At 46.4% G+C, this 18,390-nt stretch overlaps 1 protein-coding gene and 1 long non-coding RNA gene across 5 annotated transcripts in view; one reads left to right on the forward strand and one right to left on the reverse strand.

The window, feature by feature from the left end:
- Positions 1-2,827, reverse strand: part of LOC135904749 (uncharacterized) — a 58,414-nt gene extending 55,587 nt beyond the window's left edge. Inside the window, exon 1 of the long non-coding RNA XR_010565197.1 lies at positions 2,585-2,827. This is a non-coding gene — a long non-coding RNA (uncharacterized lncRNA). The remainder of the gene's footprint in view (positions 1-2,584) is intronic.
- LOC135904747 (muscarinic acetylcholine receptor DM1-like) overlaps positions 1-18,390 on the forward strand; it is an 86,773-nt gene that overhangs the window by 55,562 nt on the left and 12,821 nt on the right. For 3 of the 4 annotated variants that reach the window (XM_065435710.1, XM_065435709.1, XM_065435711.1), the window contains 2 exons: positions 1,244-1,337; positions 6,395-7,837. In XM_065435710.1, the coding sequence (XP_065291782.1) occupies positions 6,440-7,837 (1,398 nt within the window). In that variant the 5' untranslated portion in view covers positions 1,244-1,337; positions 6,395-6,439. Of the gene's footprint in view, positions 1-1,243; positions 1,338-3,156; positions 3,270-6,394; positions 7,838-18,390 lie in introns of those variants that run through there. The other variant, XM_065435712.1, reaches the window with a different exon arrangement.

Below are 18,390 nucleotides of genomic sequence, written 5' to 3' on the forward strand. Positions count from 1 at the left end.
CTTTCCAAGAACGACAACCCTAAAGTGATTGCAGGAATTGCGGATTCTGCTCGGGCAGGGCTACTTTGCTACGGGGGGAATTTGTCTTTGGAAAGGATTTAACCGCTTTCAAGTTTCGCAAGTGCGCTTCTCTGCACTGTGTATTTTCTGAACTAATGGGGGCACCATGGTTATGGTTTAGGTGAAGATGGTTTGCATAGCCGCATCACTCTGGGGCGTGTCCACAGTGCGTGTTTTCATCCCGAGAGTCATATCAGCATTTTGCACCAGATAATACAATCAAACTGTGCACGCTGTTTACACACACACACACGCGCGTATATATATATATATATATATATATATATATATATATATATATATATATAGAGAGAGAGAGAGAGAGAGAGAGAGAGAGGTTCGCGGTTTGCCGCCCCCCCCCATTCGCGAAATAGTTGGTATGACATTGGTCTCGCGATATTAGTACGATTGTAATATCCCCTTTCTAGACTGAAATATACCTCCTGGTTGGCATTAAACATGACTGCGTTAATGGAGGGCAAGAACTATAGTTCTGAACATGTGGTTGTTTCACTGTATAAGTGGGACTTTAAAGTGACTTCTTGTGTCCTACGCTTAAATTGGTTTTCATTTCGTGAGTGAAGCTTGAGGAATGATGAATATGTTCACTTTGCCAAAATAATTACTTTCCTTGCTTGTTCTGAAACAATCAGAATCAATACATCAGACATGAGCGATGATGTCACGCAATATCTGCAAAAATGTATTCTGCAATAATCCCACCATATTTGCACCGCAAAGATGTGCTCACTTTAAAACGTATTCCCCTCCTTTTTATGCATTTGTCTAAAATAGCTTGAGTTTCTTCCCTAAGACGTTTCCCCCCCTATTACTGGTGATAAAGGGGAGCGGAATGACAGTTCAAAAAACTTTTATAGAGCTAACACGGTGCTGTTGAATGAAAACACTTTTTTTTCAATTTGATGAGAAGTAAAGAAGTTCATAAGATGGAAAAAGAAAAACACTTTCTCTGCGCCATTGTGTTCTTCGTATGCGTGTCGTCTTTTGCGCACCCCCCAGAAAATTCTAATGGAATAAAACTTGCCATTTTGCTTCCCAGATTCGATAAGCCCCCGACAACATTACATGCCGTGTCTCTTATCGCTCCTTGCAAGCAAGCAGGATGTAAAAAATGTCTTTCGGAGCTCCGTAACCAAACCCTTCTTGTTTTTTTTTCTTCCAGGTGACAGCATTGGGAAAATGATCGTGACTTCCCTCGGTACATCTTCGTGAAGTGGACTCAATGAAATGCATTCTATTCCTGAAAGGACAAAAAGGCAAGTTCGTATTTTCGAGGCGTAAGGCCACCAACTAACAGCAACAGCGAACTTTCCAGTGCGGTAACTTTCCAATTGCGCCGATGAAAATCGTAATTTAATGAGTGGAAAGTGCAAATCAAAGTGACGCTTCACGAAGACACGTATATTCCAGTTATCTTCAATTTCCAGAAGTGTCTTTTCAACAACATTAAAAAATATTCAAAAATTTTTTTTGACAAGGTGCACAACGCGGTGATCAATAACCAATCATACATCAATAACCTATACAGTCATTCTGCCAAGCTATACTTCCATTGTACAGCAAGGCTTTGACAGTCTTTGAAAAGAAACTTGCTGGGTTAACTTCGTGTTTTTCTTCTACGAAACCGACTGCTCCACTTTCAAGACAACAATCTGAACTTAACAGCATTGTGCGGAGCCTCCACAGATATAACAAAAAGGAATAAACAAAGAAAAATGCCATTCGCCTAAGCTGACCCATACAATGTAATAGAAGCTAAAGCACACGAGAAGGTAACTCTTATGTCTTTCTTTTGTTTTGTTTTCCGTCTTTTCAAATGTCGCTTCTTACGCGTATCGTGTACAGCTGACTGCCACAGTACGTGAGATAATAGGCGTGTGTGTGACCTTATGAGACACATAGCGAGGTTGCTTCCAGCCGATCGTTGACGCATATGTCCGTTTTTCGCAATGTTCTTCAACCATGAACTGCGCTTACAATTCAAAGCATGTTCTCGTACCTACCTGAGGACGGTGAAGTGGATGACGGGCTGGCACTGACCGATTAGATTAAACTCCTCTTCACGAATTCCCCGCTAAGAAAATGACTAGACTGGAGAATATGACAAAATAAATGATAAAAGAGTGCTGTTTGTTTATGCGGCCTTGTTTAGAATGCTTATGGCGATGTTATGCATTTGTGGTGCATCTGTACATGTTCTACAATGGCATATTATATTTAATTCTTTTTTTGTTCGTAGGAAACCGGACAGTCAGCAAACACCCACGTTGTCCGCCAATCACTGTGTCCCCATTGCGGAGCTTGGGATTAATTGGGGAGTTTCGAAAGTGGTTTGATGGAACGAGCTGTGCGCCTCTCACGCTTTCTTCTTATTCTTGGAACGCGCTAGCGAAGCGATAGCTCGCGTTAATACGGACAGATGCCTCGACATGATCGCGCGCTCGCGTAACCGTAGGCCTCCCATCGCTCACCACGCAAAGTTGAGCCCAGACTTGAAACTCACTGGAATGGTCAGTTGTTGCGAGGTGCCTCGATCACGTCCGTTTCGGAGCATCGCCGGTTCATTTCTTGCCTTACAACTACACAGTTTCCAGCGAAACTAAGAAACGTAACCAACTATAGCCGATGCAACTGCACCGATAGCTCGCTTCGGCGAGCTCCGTGCTGGAAGCTTCCCCACGCACACCCGCGCCCTCCTGCGCAGGCACTGCGATGCGACCGCGGTGCCAGGACGACGTAAACTGGAAAGCCGCCGACGGCAGCAGCACGCTGTCGTAATGGGCCCTCTATAAATCGCGCCCCGCTTGGCGACAAGGCGCCGACTGTCAAGTGCCGGGCGGTGGTGGCTCGATAAACAAAAGCCCCTTCCTCCCGTTCTCATTCATTTCAAACCCTCTACCGCTCTAGTACGCATCTGAAGGACTTCTCCTCCGCCCCCCTTTCGCCCGCTTATGGCCGCAACGCCCTCTTCATTTCTTGACTGTCGTCTATCGTGGCTTGAGTTGTGCGTTACGCGCGACGCATGCGATTGCATTTCGCCGGGGCTCGGGATTCTCTCACACTCTTCCGTCCCAGCTGGCACGCGTCGCGTTTCCTTCCGGTATGGCACTCCTGTGTGACTGGGGCAGCGGCTTCGAACAGCCTAGGTCAGCAAATCGGCCGGCTGGGCGGTTGTCACGGAGCGAAACGTAAATACGAAGCATTCTTGTACATTTCTTTGTTGCATCCCATAGCGAGCACCGAAATATCTTTGTTCAAAAAGAAACAACAAGAAACTTAGTTCTGCTCCGTTCCGCGGCACTAGTGCGCAAGCTGGCACCACATTATTGCTTGTTTGTTAACTTCGTTGCTTATATGAAAACAGTGCTACCGGGCATGCAAACAGCGACGTCAGCTGCAGCTTCCGGTGCGATCAAAGCTAACGCGGGCGTAAGTTATTGCGAGCGGTGGGCTTATTTTGTTCGCTCGATTGTATGTACGTTTGCGCTACTGTTCAATGAGTTCTGCTTTTCGAAAGGTCGATCCTAAACTTTATAGGAGGCTCATAAAGATATGCTAGAACTCTTCTCAGCAGCGGTGCTCGAGTTTTGACTGCAGTGCACATACAGCTGCGTCTCATGCTATGTGTTGTGGTATACGCATGCCTTTATATCTTTTCCCCATAATTTGCTTCTGCTTCCTCGTCTGTTTCCCCATTTTTCTTTTCTGTAAGCGGATAGGAGGGCTTCGTGTCGCCATCAGAAGGCAATAGCCAGCTTGGTTTTCTTCCTCAATGTGTGGCCTTTATTAACATTTGCGATTTGTTTATGTTTGTACCTCTGTGGAATACCCTGCACGATGGCGCGCATTTGCTTCTGAATGGGCCTCAGTATATCCAGCTGTATTGTATTTCCCTCCTTCCCTCCTCTCTCTCCCTGTGATCTTTGTTTTCTCCTTTCCCATTCCCCCGGTGTAGGGTAGCCAACCGGACGTTATTCTGGTTAACCTCCCTGCCTTCTATTTTTCTCTTCCCTCCTCCTGTAGTAGTTGTGGAGCTTTCGACATTTTATTTCTTTTTTTTTGTAACTGTCTGAGTCCCGTGCTTGGGATACTTCCACTTATAAGCAAATAAAGGCAGCGTGACAAGCTAAAGTGGCTGTAACGGGCACCTTTTGCGTACTGGCTGGGACAAGAGACTCCGGGATACGCGATCTAAGGAAAAGAAAAATATTTCCCCAGCGTAGGTTTTACCATTGTCTCGATCTTAAATCTGCTACACAACCAGTGACGTACTCTACGTTCTTAATAGCTGCAAGCTAAAGCTGGGCTGCCATTCGACATTCTCGCGGACTTCGTATCTCGTTTGCTTTTGACGCTGTCTGCACGCGCTTTACAACTGCCTTACATCAGTGGTACTAAAATTATCGGGAAAAGGAGAACTGCAGGTGAAGCTATCTCGAACTAGGCAAAAGGACAGGGAGAGAGAGGAACTAGTAGAAATTTCGTTTGGAAAGGCGACCAAATAATTCTACTTATACCCTTCCTCGAAAGTGCTTGCAACGGAGAGAAGTTCATCATGCAATATTGCGCTGCTTTAGTTTTGCCAAATAAGCACGGCAGTGCGTGATAGCTTGAAACACATCTCCTGAATTAACAAAGTACCAAGGCTTGTCACTGAGCCGCAGCACCGCTATATTTGTCCCCGCCTCCATTCTCCAAAGCGTACGTGCTCACACTTCAATGGCGACAGCATTAGTCAGATCTTTACCCCTTGAAGAATTAGTTTCATAACCAAAAGCAGTTTCTATGCGAAGGCCATGGCGATTGCTACCGATTTGTAACGTGAACTTCAATTTATGTTAACTGAGGTAGCATGATGCTATGTGGTCCATATGCAGTCTTTGGCTATGGGACCTCCTCTTGTATTTCATATCTATCAACACGTGTAACCCCTTCGAAGCAATAAACTTTGAAATATTGAAGAATAAAAACGGGTGGTCACGCTCACTGCCTACAGGCCGAGAGGTCTTTGAAGGCGAGATTTCCTCCACAAATAAAAACATTTGAGTTAATTTTTATAGTGACTGCTTTACACTTGCGAAGCTTTTCTGGCGTCATGCAGGGACTAGCATGTGCAGTTGAGTTCTGGCTGGCACTCTTTCCGGTTGTCGTTTTAGATGCTAAATTGGCTGTAACATCCATTGAACACGATGTGGTGCGTCTAAAGCTGGTTTCCATAAGTTGAGAACTGCGCTCGCAAATTTAAATTGTTGTGGTCGGGCGGAAAGAAGGGAGGAAGGAAGGTGAGTGGTTGGCGCCCCTATTCCAGAGCATCGCTGAGCCTGGCCACTTTGAGAGCGTGCTGCGCCAATCTTTTTTGTACAAGAAAGAGAGTAGTAAGATTGCCTGTTGTTCGCGTGTTTTATTCAAGCGATTGAAGCCTAAAAGAAACTGGCCCGCGCACACACACGTGTTCTCCGGTGCACATGCTCAGGCTCGTGTTCTAGGCAACGTGGCGCACTGGCCAGTCACATCAAAGAGCTGTGCTGGCGTTTTCACGATAAGTGCAAGCGTGGGAGTGTTGCCTGATGCTAAGAGCATCTGAATTTTGGGCTGGGAGGTCCCGGTGCGATTCCAATTGAACGGGCAACTTTTTTTTAAGAGGCCCAAAATGACGCGAGACGGCAACCTTACATTGCTGCCCACCATAGAGTGCTTAAAGAGAGGCCAACAGTGCGCTTCGCACTCGAGGCGCGAGCTATCTCGTTATCAAGACACCATCGTTAACGCTCACGAGATGCTTCGTCACTTTCTCTTGCGGTTTATACGACACTTGGTAACCTCGCTCTGTAGTAAATGGTGAGTCTCGCTCGGTTCTGTTTGTCGCATGCATTGCCCTTTAACTTTACTGAAGCCGTTAGAAACGTTATAGAATGTATCACCTCGGTTCTCACATATTAACAGAGCCCCACATGTCCCCAATGTTCTTATCGCTGTGTTAATACCGTTTACAAAGGTGAAATTTTACCGAGATATTTCCTGTACATTACCCACTTCTCGTTAATGAGCTAAAGTTTTCCAAGCTGTACCTGCTTTGTTAGTCGTCAAGTTATTCCTTTTAGTGTACATATAGCGACAAGCCTGGGACTATTTTGTTGCAGTTTCAACATTTCCTTTAAGGTTTATAAACATATAGCATTTTCGTGTCAGATCATTACATCGAGTTTTTTAAATCTTGTTCTCAGTAGTAAGAGGTCTTTTACAACTTACCTATATTTGCTCACTCTTGCCTAAGCAAAAAAATAAAAAAATATCGTTCTCTTCCTATGTGCAGGTGAATACTGCGGCAGGATGAAGTGAACGGGCGGTGGCATCGAGCATGGGTCTTTTGGAAGCCGCACTCAACGCCTCAGTACTGCTCGCCGCCACCGAAGCCGGAGGCAGCGGGGGTTTGAACGGCGTGCTCGACGACGGCTCTGCAGGCGGAAGCACCACTGGCGGAAGCGGAAATGCCACAAACGACAGCGTGGCTTCGGACAGCGGCGGACACTCGGCGCCCTACTCGCTTCCCGAGGTGATACTGATAGCCTTCCTGGCCGCGTTGTTGAGCGCAGTCACCATCATCGGCAACCTGATGGTCATGATCTCGTTCAAACTGGACAAGCAGCTACAGACCATTAGCAACTACTTCCTGCTCAGCCTGGCCATCGCCGACTTCTCCATCGGGGTCATCTCGATGCCTTTGTTCACCATGTACACGCTGTACGACCACTGGCCCCTCGGTCCCTTCATATGCGACACGTGGCTCGCATTCGACTACCTGACCAGCAACGCGTCGGTGCTCAACCTGCTAATAATCAGTTTCGACCGGTACTTCTCGGTCACCCGGCCGCTGACCTATCGGGCCCGGAGAACCACCAAGAGGGCCGCCATCATGATCGCCAGCGCCTGGGTCATATCCCTGGTGCTGTGGCCGCCGTGGATCTACTCCTGGCCCTACATCGAGGGCCAACGCAGCGTTCCACTGGACCGCTGCTACATCCAGTTCTTGGAGACCAACATATACGTGACGTTCGGCACGGCCCTAGCGGCCTTCTACGTGCCGGTGACGGTCATGTGCATCCTCTACTGGCGCATCTGGCGGGAGACCGAGAAACGCCAGAGGGACTTGACGCAACTCCAGGCGGGCCGGAAGGAGACCGGCGGCAGCCGGAAGTCGACGTCCAGCGACGACCCCGCCGAGTCGGAGGACTTCCGCCGCGGCCGCAGCGACTCCTGCCCGCCGGACGTGGAAACCACGTACGTGCCCACTTCGCTGTGCGTCGAGACTTCCAAGTACCTGCCCCCGGCGGCGCCCAAGAGGCGCCGACTCCGCGACGTGCTCCTGTCGTGGTGTCGCATCGACAACGACAAGGAGGACGACGACAGCACCAGCCACGGAGGCTCGCCCGGCACCCAGACGCCGGCGTCCATCGAGACGCCGGTGCAGTCGGCCTCGATGACCTTCCGGGCCGACCAGCTCGTCCAGCTGAACCCGGCGGGGCGCGCCGGAACGGGGACTACCAGCGCGATCTCTAGCATAGGAGGCGGTGGTGGTGGCGGTGGTGGCGGCAGCGTCAGCATCCCCATGACAGACCGCAACGGCCTCCGACGCAACGAGAAGACTGGTGCAGCGGCAGCGCCCACGTCGGCGTCCCGCTCCTACTCGTCCGATTCGGTGTACACCATACTGATCCGGCTGCCGACGCAGCCGTCGCTGGAGGGCGAGACGTCGCAGGTAAGAGGCATGGGCGAAACCCTGTAAATTAGCGCTTTCTGGACGCCGGTCTCCTAATTGATTCTCAACAGGCGTCTCGGCATGCGCTGCTCGTCTACGTCTGCTGAGCTGCCATCAGTGTTTCAGGTGAACGGTTCACAGTTACCTGTTATGACGAAAACATCATACGCGATCCAGAGAGAATTTTGGGCTTGGAGCGTGAACATAATTTTACGTCATTTTTGGTGCTCCTAATCAAATTGTTGACAAAAAATTGTGACGTACAGGTTACGTTGTAATGATTAATTATGTCAACGTTAGCGCAATAAAAACGAGGACAATATTTATGGCCTCTTTCTCGGTCGTTACCCGCTGGGGTGGCTTAGCGGTATGGTTTTGCACTGTTAAAAGCACGAGGTCGCAAGGTCGAATCCCGGCCGCGGCGGCCGCATTTCAATGAGGGCGAATGGCAAGAACGGCCCTGTCTCGTGCATTGGGGCAGGTTAAAGATCCACTACTGCGCGCCTCACAATCAAATCGTGGTTTTAGCAGGCAGAACCAGTGCATTCAATTATTTCTCCGTCATTCTCTTTATCGAGATGCCACTTATATAATGAAACCTGTTATTAGTTCTGCAAAATCAGCTATAATAAATATGACGATCATTTACGACATGAAAGGAATGCTTACACTCTTAAAACAAGTTTTCACGCTTTGGGGCTCATCTTGTCTCACAACGATAATTGTCATCTGTCTGACTTGAGTTTCCTTTCTCGAAAACTCCGCGCTCGCTAATTTCCTCTCGAGAATGCTATGTCACGCTGGTAACATGCATGCCATTCACGACTTGGAAGTGCCCGGCTCGTAGTGTTAACGAAAGGAAATGTGGGAAAGCTAGATGACGATTATCGGTTGTGGGACAAGATGAGCCCCAAAGAGTCAAGCTTTTGTTCAGAGTGTACTTGAAAGCAGGTGCACGAGAGAACATATACATGTGGAACTTCCTGTCAATCATACATTTCTTGTGACTGCGATATTATTTCGATGGCACTTATATGGACACCCCAAGCGAATTTCCGCCGTCGGCTTGGCCGTGGGGCTCCGCCTATGTTTAGGTATGTGTATGCTATATAGCTTATCCATACCGTGAATGCGCGTTATTTTGGTACGCAATTCAATTCCTGAAGTTCCTCGGGTAGTGTCTTACGTTCCTGACTAAGTTATTCCTCAGAATTTCGAAAATGGCAGCTAAGAAACAAATGTCATGAAATATATTATTTGCAGCGCTTGCTTTTTTAACACAACTCTTCTCAGACTTTAAATATTAAGAGCGCACCGCAGTAACAGTGCTCATAGCTGAAATTATTTACGCTTTACTGGCGCGATTCTTTACGGGCAGCGTATTGTGGCACCTTTACCATGTCATTACGGGCCATACATGGCGTCTTAAAGATTTTAAGGGTGCCAGAAATTTCGGAGCACCCATGTCGAACCTGCGTTAGTAGGACCCGCGTTTTGTTAGAACATCGTCCGAGAGGCTCAAGCGCAGTGTTAAACCTTGCTATTGCAGTGACTGCGTTGCCCTTCGCGCAAAAAAGAAAATTTTCGCAACAACAGTATTTAAAAGTATTGTATTCTTGTTTCTTTTTTATCATGTCCGCGATTTGCGTTAAATGATTAGTACGCAGAGAAGTATATTTATTTACGAGAAGTGGCTCTGTTCCTCCACTATCTCTAAATATCGCTTATCGTAAATTAATATCGCAGAGTGAGCCCAGTGCATTTGCCAGGTCGTTATAACATTGAACGCAAGAAAAAAGAAACGCGCCCCATGTCTTTTCTTTCTTTTCCCAACTAGCAACATGTCGGTAACTTTAATACAAATTACTTCTATGACTGGTGTCCGAGATTGGTATATACCAGGGCGGCGAGTTCCAAAAAAACTTCTCAAGATCTAGAAAGGGGCTGGCAGATGGAATGGCACACTGTGGTATAAACTTTTTTAAAACAGGGTTGAAGTGCCTCAGACAGGCTGGCCAACGTTTCGATAGGTGGACCTATCTTCGTCAAAGGCGGCCTCGTCATCCTCGGCGTGTTAGTTTTAAAGGGTTAGTGCAGTGACGTCACGTGCGGGTGTTGTCGCTGGCGGCTGGTTTTAAAGAGAGAGATTACAAGAGGGAACAGGCGTTGTCGTCCGACGTCTGTGAGCCTCATTCTCAAGACGAAGGGACAAGAGCGTGAGAGTGGGCACGCGGGGAGGAAAGAAAAGAAATAGAAGCAGAAAAAAGGGGGAAAAAAGGAAAAAAAAAGCAGGGGGGAGCCATGGCCGTACCAAGACACAACAAAGGGGGGGGGGTGAAAGAAAAAGAAAGAGAAAAATGAAATCTTTTAAGAAATACGGGGGCTTGGGAGCGTGTTGGGGATGTGAAACGTTAGGAGGTATTCAGGGGAGTCGTTGGCGGCATGTTTTTGAGGCATTAGAACGGCCGGTCAAGCAATAGGTCGAGTAATTTTGAAATAGTTAAGGTGGCGGCGAGGAGTCTGCGGTGCAATGTGTGGGGGTGGCTGAAAGGCAGCGGCATGGTCTTTCAAGGGGCACTGCCCCACGCGCTTAACGTAGGTGTCGTTACGGCGGCATCCAGAAGGCGATACTCCGGGTTGAGGCGCCGAAAAAGGCATATTGACTTCGGAATGTGTTGTCGAGGGGATTTCAAAAAAAAAAAAGGACTAAAAAAGGGGGAAGGGGGAAGGGGGGGGCGAAATCGGTATAGCAAACAGGAAGGTGACGCGTGCAGAAGCGGGCGCGGGCAAGTGTACATGGAAGAAGGGGATCGTACACTTGGTGTAGACGTAAAATCCTGAAAGAGTACATTAAATTGAGTAGTAGGCAGGAAAAATTTTTTTTCCCCTTTCTCCCCCTCTCCCTTTCCCCTCCCCCCTTCCTCCGAAATGAAAGAGTAGGTGAGGTTAAGAATTAAAGTTGGCTGGTGGCCTAATGTGTTTTGTGTATTGGTTGATGATATGAGAGTTTCAGATTTAAGTTACAGCTTTTAAAGATTCTAAGTTGCCGCGTGCCAAATTAATTCCTGTCGGGTGTAGGCAATTAAACTTGTGTATGAGGTATGATTCCGTGTACTTCCTTTCGCGAGGGGAACGGAAATTTGTTTGTAGTATATAGAGCCTTGCTTTGTCAAACACATGTCCATGTTCATTAAAGTGGCTGGCTACTGCTTTGGGTAAATTGTGTTTTGTGTCCGCGCGGTGACCATTGAGTCTTGTATTGATTTGTTGTCCGGTCTCACCTATGTATTGTTTGCTACAAGCGGCGCATTCTAGACAGTAGACTACATTGCTTGATGTGCAGGTAAAAGCCGAAGTTACCTTGTGTGTGTAATTCGACGCTGTACTTTTTACTGTAGTAGTGGATTGAATGTGTTTGCATGTAGAGCACCTGGGGCGACCACAGGGATTGGTTCCCAACTTCTTCTTTTTCTGTAGTTTGGCGTGCACAAGAACATCTTTAAAATTAGTGTTGCGTCTGTAGGCTACTCTGGGAGGGTCGGGAAAAATCTTCTTAAGTTTCTGGTTGCTGGTGAGAATCGGGTAGTATTTACTTAGGATGTTATTCACGTTTGGGAGTGCGTTTGAGAATTTAGTAGTAAGAAGAGGCGTTGTTGTTCTTGTGATCTTCGGGCGGGGCTTGAGGACCTTGGCTCGATCAAGTTTGGTTGCAGCGATGTAAGCTGTTTGAAGGTCACTGTTTGGGTGGTTCCTGTTTGATAGCGTTTCTTTAAGGTGATCGAGTCTATCTATGTAGTCTTGGTTTTCAACGCAAATGCGACGTAGTCGTGTGGCTTGGCCTTTAAAGATGCCTTGTTTGCAATGTCTGGGATGGTGGCTGGTATATTCTAGGTACTGTTGTTTGTCGAAAGGTTTCCTATACAGCGTTGTCTTTAGTTCACCATTGTCAATGTATATTGTTGTGTCCAGAAAGTTTATGCGCTCAGTTGAGGATTCTGATGTGAATTTTATTGTTGGGTGAACAGAATTTAGAAAGGATACATATTTATCTAGACTGTCTTGGCCATGTCCCCAGATTATGAGTATGTCGTCTATGTATCGTAGGTATGTGTGGGGGCTTGGTAGTGCAGCGCGATAGGAAATCTGTTTCTAGAATCGCCATAAATATGTTCGCGTAGGTTGGTGCAAAAGGCGTACCCATGCTTGTACCATGTATCTGTAGGTAGTAACTCTCTTCAAATTCGAAGTAGTTATGTGTGAGAACTAATTCAAGGAGAGACAGGTAAACTTCAGTAGAGTGTTGTGCACTGTGTTTAGACAACGTTTGTTTTATCGAAGATAAACCATCAGGGATTGGAATGTTGGTGTACAGCGCCGTGACGTCTAGTGTTGCGAGAATTGTGTTGTGGGGTAGTGTGCCTTTAGTATTAATGTCTTCTATAATTCTCAGCAGGTGGGGCGTATCTTGTACAAATGACGGAAGTGTTTTCGGCAAGTTACCAAGGTAGTGGTTAAGGAATGTGGAGATGCTCTCTGTCGGGGTGTTGTTGTTTGATACTATCGGACGGCCTGGGATAATAGCAGTGTATAGTTCAGCGGATGGAATTTTATGAATTTTCGGAAGGAGGTAAAAACGTCCGGCCGTTTTGTTGCTTGGTTTAAGAAATTTGTATTCTGATGGTGTTATCAATTCATCAGCCAAAAGTGATTTCAGCCTGTTGGTAATTGTCACTGTATAGGACAATGTCGGATCGTTATCTAGTTTGCGGTAATGTTCTGGGTTGTTTAGTTGTCTGTAAGCCTCGTGCTTGTATTTTTCTATTGGCCAAATAACTATACTTCCACCCTTATCTGCTTCCTTAATAACAATGTCATTCCGGCAGCTCAGATTTGAAATGATATGACTCTCCGACGCAGTTATGTTTTTAGGTCGCTTAGATGTCTTGGATTGGCTTATAATTTCTTTAGTGATAGTTTTAAGGTATATGTCAAGTTCTATGGCTTGTTCTGGTTCAGGAGTCCAAGTGGATTGGGCTCTAAGTGGTGTCGTCCCGGTGTCTGGTGTGTCTGCAAAAAAGTGTCGGATACGCATTCGTCGGGAGAATTCTGAGAGGTCCTTGTGAAGCTCGAATTCATTTATTGTGTTGTTCGTGGGGCAAAAGTTTAAGCCCTTGCTGAGTACGGCTATTTCTTTTTGACTTAATGTTTTAGAAATGTCTATAACATTGGAGCGGTTTAGTTCTGTGGAAATTTCCTTACTGTCTGGTCCTTCTAAGCTCGAGGTCCCTCTTGTCTGGGTGTGGTGGCTGTTTGGCTGGAAGGTTGTTTTTTGATTAAAATTTGCTTTTTTCCTTTGTTTTTGAACCAATTTTCTAGATTGTTTTTCGCCGTAATGTTCTAAATCTCTCTTCTCATCTGGTGTCAGGGTTATGTTCCTAAGTCTGTGGTTAAAAGTTTCGATTTGCTCTTCGCAGTGTTCTTTAAGGATACTCAAAAGTGAAAGTGAGGCACTATGTAATGTTGTTTGCCAGTTTGCGCGATGGTGTGGTGGGAGTGTTCCTAGAGCTGGTACAGCCTTGAGTGTTAGGCCTTTAGGAATTATATTTTTCTCGGTGCAGCTTGTGTAGGTTTTCAGATGGGAGGTGTAGCTCACATGTTTTTTGGTAAGTTTTCTAGCCTGTAGGAATTCGGTGCTTCGTGGCATTGAGGAATTATCTTTTTCTTTCACCCCCCCCCCTTTGTTGTGTCTTGGTACGGCCATGGCTCCCCCCTGCTTTTTTTTTTCCTTTTTTCCCCCTTTTTTCTGCTTCTATTTCTTTTCTTTCCTCCCCGCGTGCCCACTCTCACGCTCTTGTCCCTTCGTCTTGAGAATGAGGCTCACAGACGTCGGACGACAACGCCTGTTCCCTCTTGTAATCTCTCTCTTTAAAACCAGCCGCCAGCGACAACACCCGCACGTGACGTCACTGCACTAACCCTTTAAAACTAACACGCCGAGGATGACGAGGCCGCCTTTGACGAAGATAGGTGCACCTATCGAAACGTTGGCCAGCCTGTCTGAGGCACTTCAACCCTGTTTTAAAAAAGTTTATTCTCAAGATCTAGGGATTTAAATTTTGTTTATGCAAGAAAGAGAAATTCGTACAAGTCTCGTGGTATCTTGCGCTAAGGCACGAACTAAAGAAAAAAGAAATTCACCGGAGACACGTAAGACTGCTTGCGTGCGGGAATGCGAAAGCATTGTACCGTTTGTAGACCTCGCAACGTCTTGAACGTGTTCATTTTATACACTGAGCACATGGCGCCACCGCCTCCCCTTTGGCGGCACCGTCACTTGTTCAATTACGCACCCACAAGGCCACACGTTTATTCAGCCAGATGAGTGCGACGTGTCGTGTGCAGTGACCCACGCACTTTGGCACACCTTTAGTCCGTCAGAGTCTTGGAGTCAGAACCGCGGTTTGCACTCCAGGTGGAGTTAGCCGACCTCTGAATCTGGAGGGCCTGGCTGGTGCTTCGATGCCTCATTCGCCACTTCGGTGCCGTGTGCTGGAAATCTGTTGCATGCACACGTTTGAGGGCGACGTTGATCAAGCGTTCTCTCCGTGATTATCTCAGCTGATGGTGCGGTAACGATGCGCCTAGCGAGTGTTCCTGTTCTAATTGCGCTGAGATGTCACGCGTTCTACTCGACAAGGCGTTGTGTGTTCTACAACTCATGCCGGCGGAAAAGTTCTCGTCACAATCTGGCTATTCACAGGCCGATTGCGAACATCGGATTTTGCAGTCTCTGTGTGTGAATATAGTGAGTTGGTAGTCGACATAGGGAGCAACAGAGGCATGGCCAAATTGATATTAGCTTGCGTCGACAGGACTTACGGTTCGGCATGCTTTCTCACTTAATTAAAAGTAGGTGCAGCTGACACGACATTGATGCGCGATGATGTCCAGTCGCTTAATCTTCAACGAGATCGGTTGACACATGGCATCCGAGATTGCGCGCGCGGGTAGGTATTGCTGCGGCCGTCCCGTTCGCAGGAAGAGGGCGTACGTTCAGTGGTGGGTGTGACCGGTGATTTCTCCGCTCCGCTGTACTGCTACGCTTTTCGTGCGTAGAAAAGGCTCTCGGGCGGTCTGTTACACCTGCTTCCGCTTGGATGAGGCGAGGAAAAAAAAAAGTGATTACGCCCTGCTAGACGCGATTCTTTACTCATTTGGAGGAGGAGGGAAGAGAAAAGTAGAAGGCAGGGAGGTTAACCAGAATAATGTCCGGTCAGCTACCCTACACCGGGGGAATGGGAAAGGGGAAACAAAGATTACAGGAAGAGATAGGAGGGAAGGAAAGAAGGAAATTGCGGCGAGTTCGCTGACGCGTGTGGTCTTACAGAAATTGCATTAAAAGTCAGAGATGGTCGCACAAACCCGTCGTCCTTAAGAAACACAAAAGTGCCTTCACCGCTTTATGGGCTTTATGATGGCTAGAGGTCAATGAACGGCAACGTGCGCTCTGCTACCTATTTACTCTCAAATGCGTTTATGTCTTTCTGAACACACGCTCACTGGATTTTGCGTGGGTGCGTACAAGCGAATATCTGTACGAAAATTCGTCATGCACAATAAACGCACTCGACTTAAAAAGTATTGCGGATTAGATGTATGCTTATCATTTCGTGAGGTGCTTTCAAATAACTGGCTGTGCGAATAGTGAATTTTTAGGCTGAGTAGAATACGAATCGAATAGCGCCAAAAGCGAATCGATATAATCGAATATCGAATAGTTTTGCAACTATGCACAGCTGTTATCTAAATTAATGTAAATTGATGTTCCCATCGAAGTGTTCGCGAAGTTAGCAAGCTTCTTTCATTAAAGAACACGTTAAAAAGCGCTGTTTATTAAAAACACAAATGGAGCTTTAGGAGCAAACGACTAGTTTCTTAGCACGCATGGGGCTCCTCAGAGACTATGACTGCTAGCTGTGTAGCTCGTAAAGTAGGGCTACCTAAGCGACCCAGCCAGCCCCAGTGGGCCATTCGGCATGTTTTATGTCTTTACTATGCCCGCGAAAGTGAAAAGTTACTCTACTTTTGATCCACTTTTCTGCCTATTTGATCCCAGTTGATGTTTTGAAATATCGAAAAAGTATTCGAAAAGTATTCGCATTTGCAAATTATGCATATTCGACTCGAAGACCGAATCGAAGAGGAGACTATTCGATCCGTTACTGGAAAGTTGCTGCAACCCTACTTTCAAACCTTCGAACAAGGAGAGAGCGAGGGAGAAAGAAAAAGGCAAAGGAAAGACAGGGAGGTTAACCAGAAATTATCTCCGGTTGGCTACGCTGTGCCGGGGGAGGGGTGAAGGGATGGTAGCGGGCTTGTGTCAGTGCTTGCTTTCATCTGTGCATATCGCTGCCGTGATAGGTAGTGGCTTAAACACGACGATCCGCTCACGGACACCTGCCGCCATCGATTGTGTGCTACAGATTTAGGTGCCCATAGGAGAACCCGAAGTGTTTCAATTTAAACTGGAGTTGCCATTAGGGCGTTCCTCATAATCACTTCGTGTTTCTGGCACGTACACTATATAAGTGATTTAAATGATTATGTTTTTTTTTGTGCCGCGCTAGCCACAGTAACGCTTCGTCGTAGTAAGTCACCAAGTCTAACGGGAGTGACCGTCTCATTTGATTACGAAACTTTACGCCAGGTTTACCGGTAGGAACCGGTGTTTGGCGTACTGACATTATATCATGTAAGAAGCGAAAACATTCGTGGCTTTCGAAAGAACAATTTTGAAAACGCCAATTTGGAACAATTTCAGAAAGAACAATTTTGTGCTTGTTTATGTTTCCAGTGTTCGCTTTGTTAGCAAATGAACCGTAACTCGCTGGATGAATTATTCCAGTCCAAAGGTAAATATTCAAGCTGAAGTGTCACCGAAATGTGCACACCCGAATGATACTTGAGCTAAGGTGAAGTAATATTAAACAAAGGTTTATTTGCGGATTAAACAATATCCGTCCTTTTTACTGCGTGAATTTTGATGTCATGGCCTGCTGCGCCTGCTGCTTCTCAAGGCTTGATAAATGGAGAAATTGTGGACGAAGTGCCCAGTCATAAATTATGCAATTTATACCTAGTTTATTAGTACCTGCAGGTGCCACCCAAGGAGGCATTACCATAACAATAAACAGTAAATACTAAAATGCTAATTACACCAATCAAAACAAAAATACTAGTCGCTTCCCTCGCATTTGCTTAACGTCACCCTTATTTTAATAATTCATTTCTATTTCACTTATATGCAAATACCTTACATGTACACAGGAAGGCATTAACAAAGGGAGTAGCTTTGCCTATATCAACATAAAAGAAGCGCATTTCAACTGAGGAAAAATAGAAAAAATATCAACGTATAAAACAATAATTATTCGCACCACGCAATGGCACGTAACCTCAATACAGTCAATAAAAATATGTGCAAGTGAAATTAAAACTAAGCGCAGAAAGAAAGCAAGCGCCGGAAGATACAAAGAATTAGCTCATTACAACAAACTACAAGACACTGCATTACAATACGCCGCAGAGTTGACCTATGAATGAGAAAAATGCCCATATGATTTTCTGAATCACTCTAACAGATAATGCAAAAAAAAAGAAAGAGAGAGAGTAAGCCGGCAGCAATTAGTGCACTCTACGGTGAGTTGCAAGCTTACAGACAATGAATGGGGTGGGAACGCATAAACCATTTGCTTAAAAAACTGGAATAATTAACGTACTATAGGTACTGGAATTCTACTAAATGAATGGATAATCATATAGGGATCTACAGAGTATATAAAAGGCACAAATGAACTAGAAGGTTGAAATGGCAAAGTTTTCGAGGCAGAGCACGACGCTGGTCTCAAAAATTGCTCAGGATACAGCCAGTGAAATTCTTGCGCAAAACGTGAAAAGAGACACAATGAGCTCGTGGAGATCTCGCGCCGTGCCCCTTCTACGGATGTCTCCATGTCATCCAAAGCCCTCGGCTAACAGCGCCATCTCGTGGAAGACAGGCTCGCGCACTACATTACAGCTGTTTTCATAGAGAGCGTCGAATGGGACGGCCGAAACCAAACCTCAAGATCGCGCGATCTCGAAGGCCATTGTTGAGATACAAGCATTACGTTTAGTGGGGGCGTCATGCTTTCTTCTTTCGGCGTTGTACGGATCAATGTCTAGATCGGAAGCCGGATGTGTTGGCTCTTGTCAGCCTACGCAAGCAAACCGTGATCTTCCGTCCCTCCCGATAGTTACCGACAGGGCATGCCGAGATTTAAGTTGATGGCTCATCCGTGACTCTCAACAGCTCAAGAGTCCCCATTGAGCGGGGGAAATGTGTTTCCATTGTCGCGTCCAACCCGATTAGCACAGAAATGTTTGAAACGCTTCTTCTTGCTGTCAGAAAGCTGAGCTAGTTGGTAAGGAAAGGTTCATGTTCGTGTTGGTTCGTGTCGTCCACTTCTCTTCTATTGTGTCCTGTCTGCACGCCTCACCTTTTTTTTGCATAG

Source organism: Dermacentor albipictus, chromosome 7 (assembly GCF_038994185.2).
Source record: "Dermacentor albipictus isolate Rhodes 1998 colony chromosome 7, USDA_Dalb.pri_finalv2, whole genome shotgun sequence".
In the NCBI taxonomy this organism is placed as follows: Eukaryota; Metazoa; Arthropoda; class Arachnida; order Ixodida; family Ixodidae; genus Dermacentor; species Dermacentor albipictus.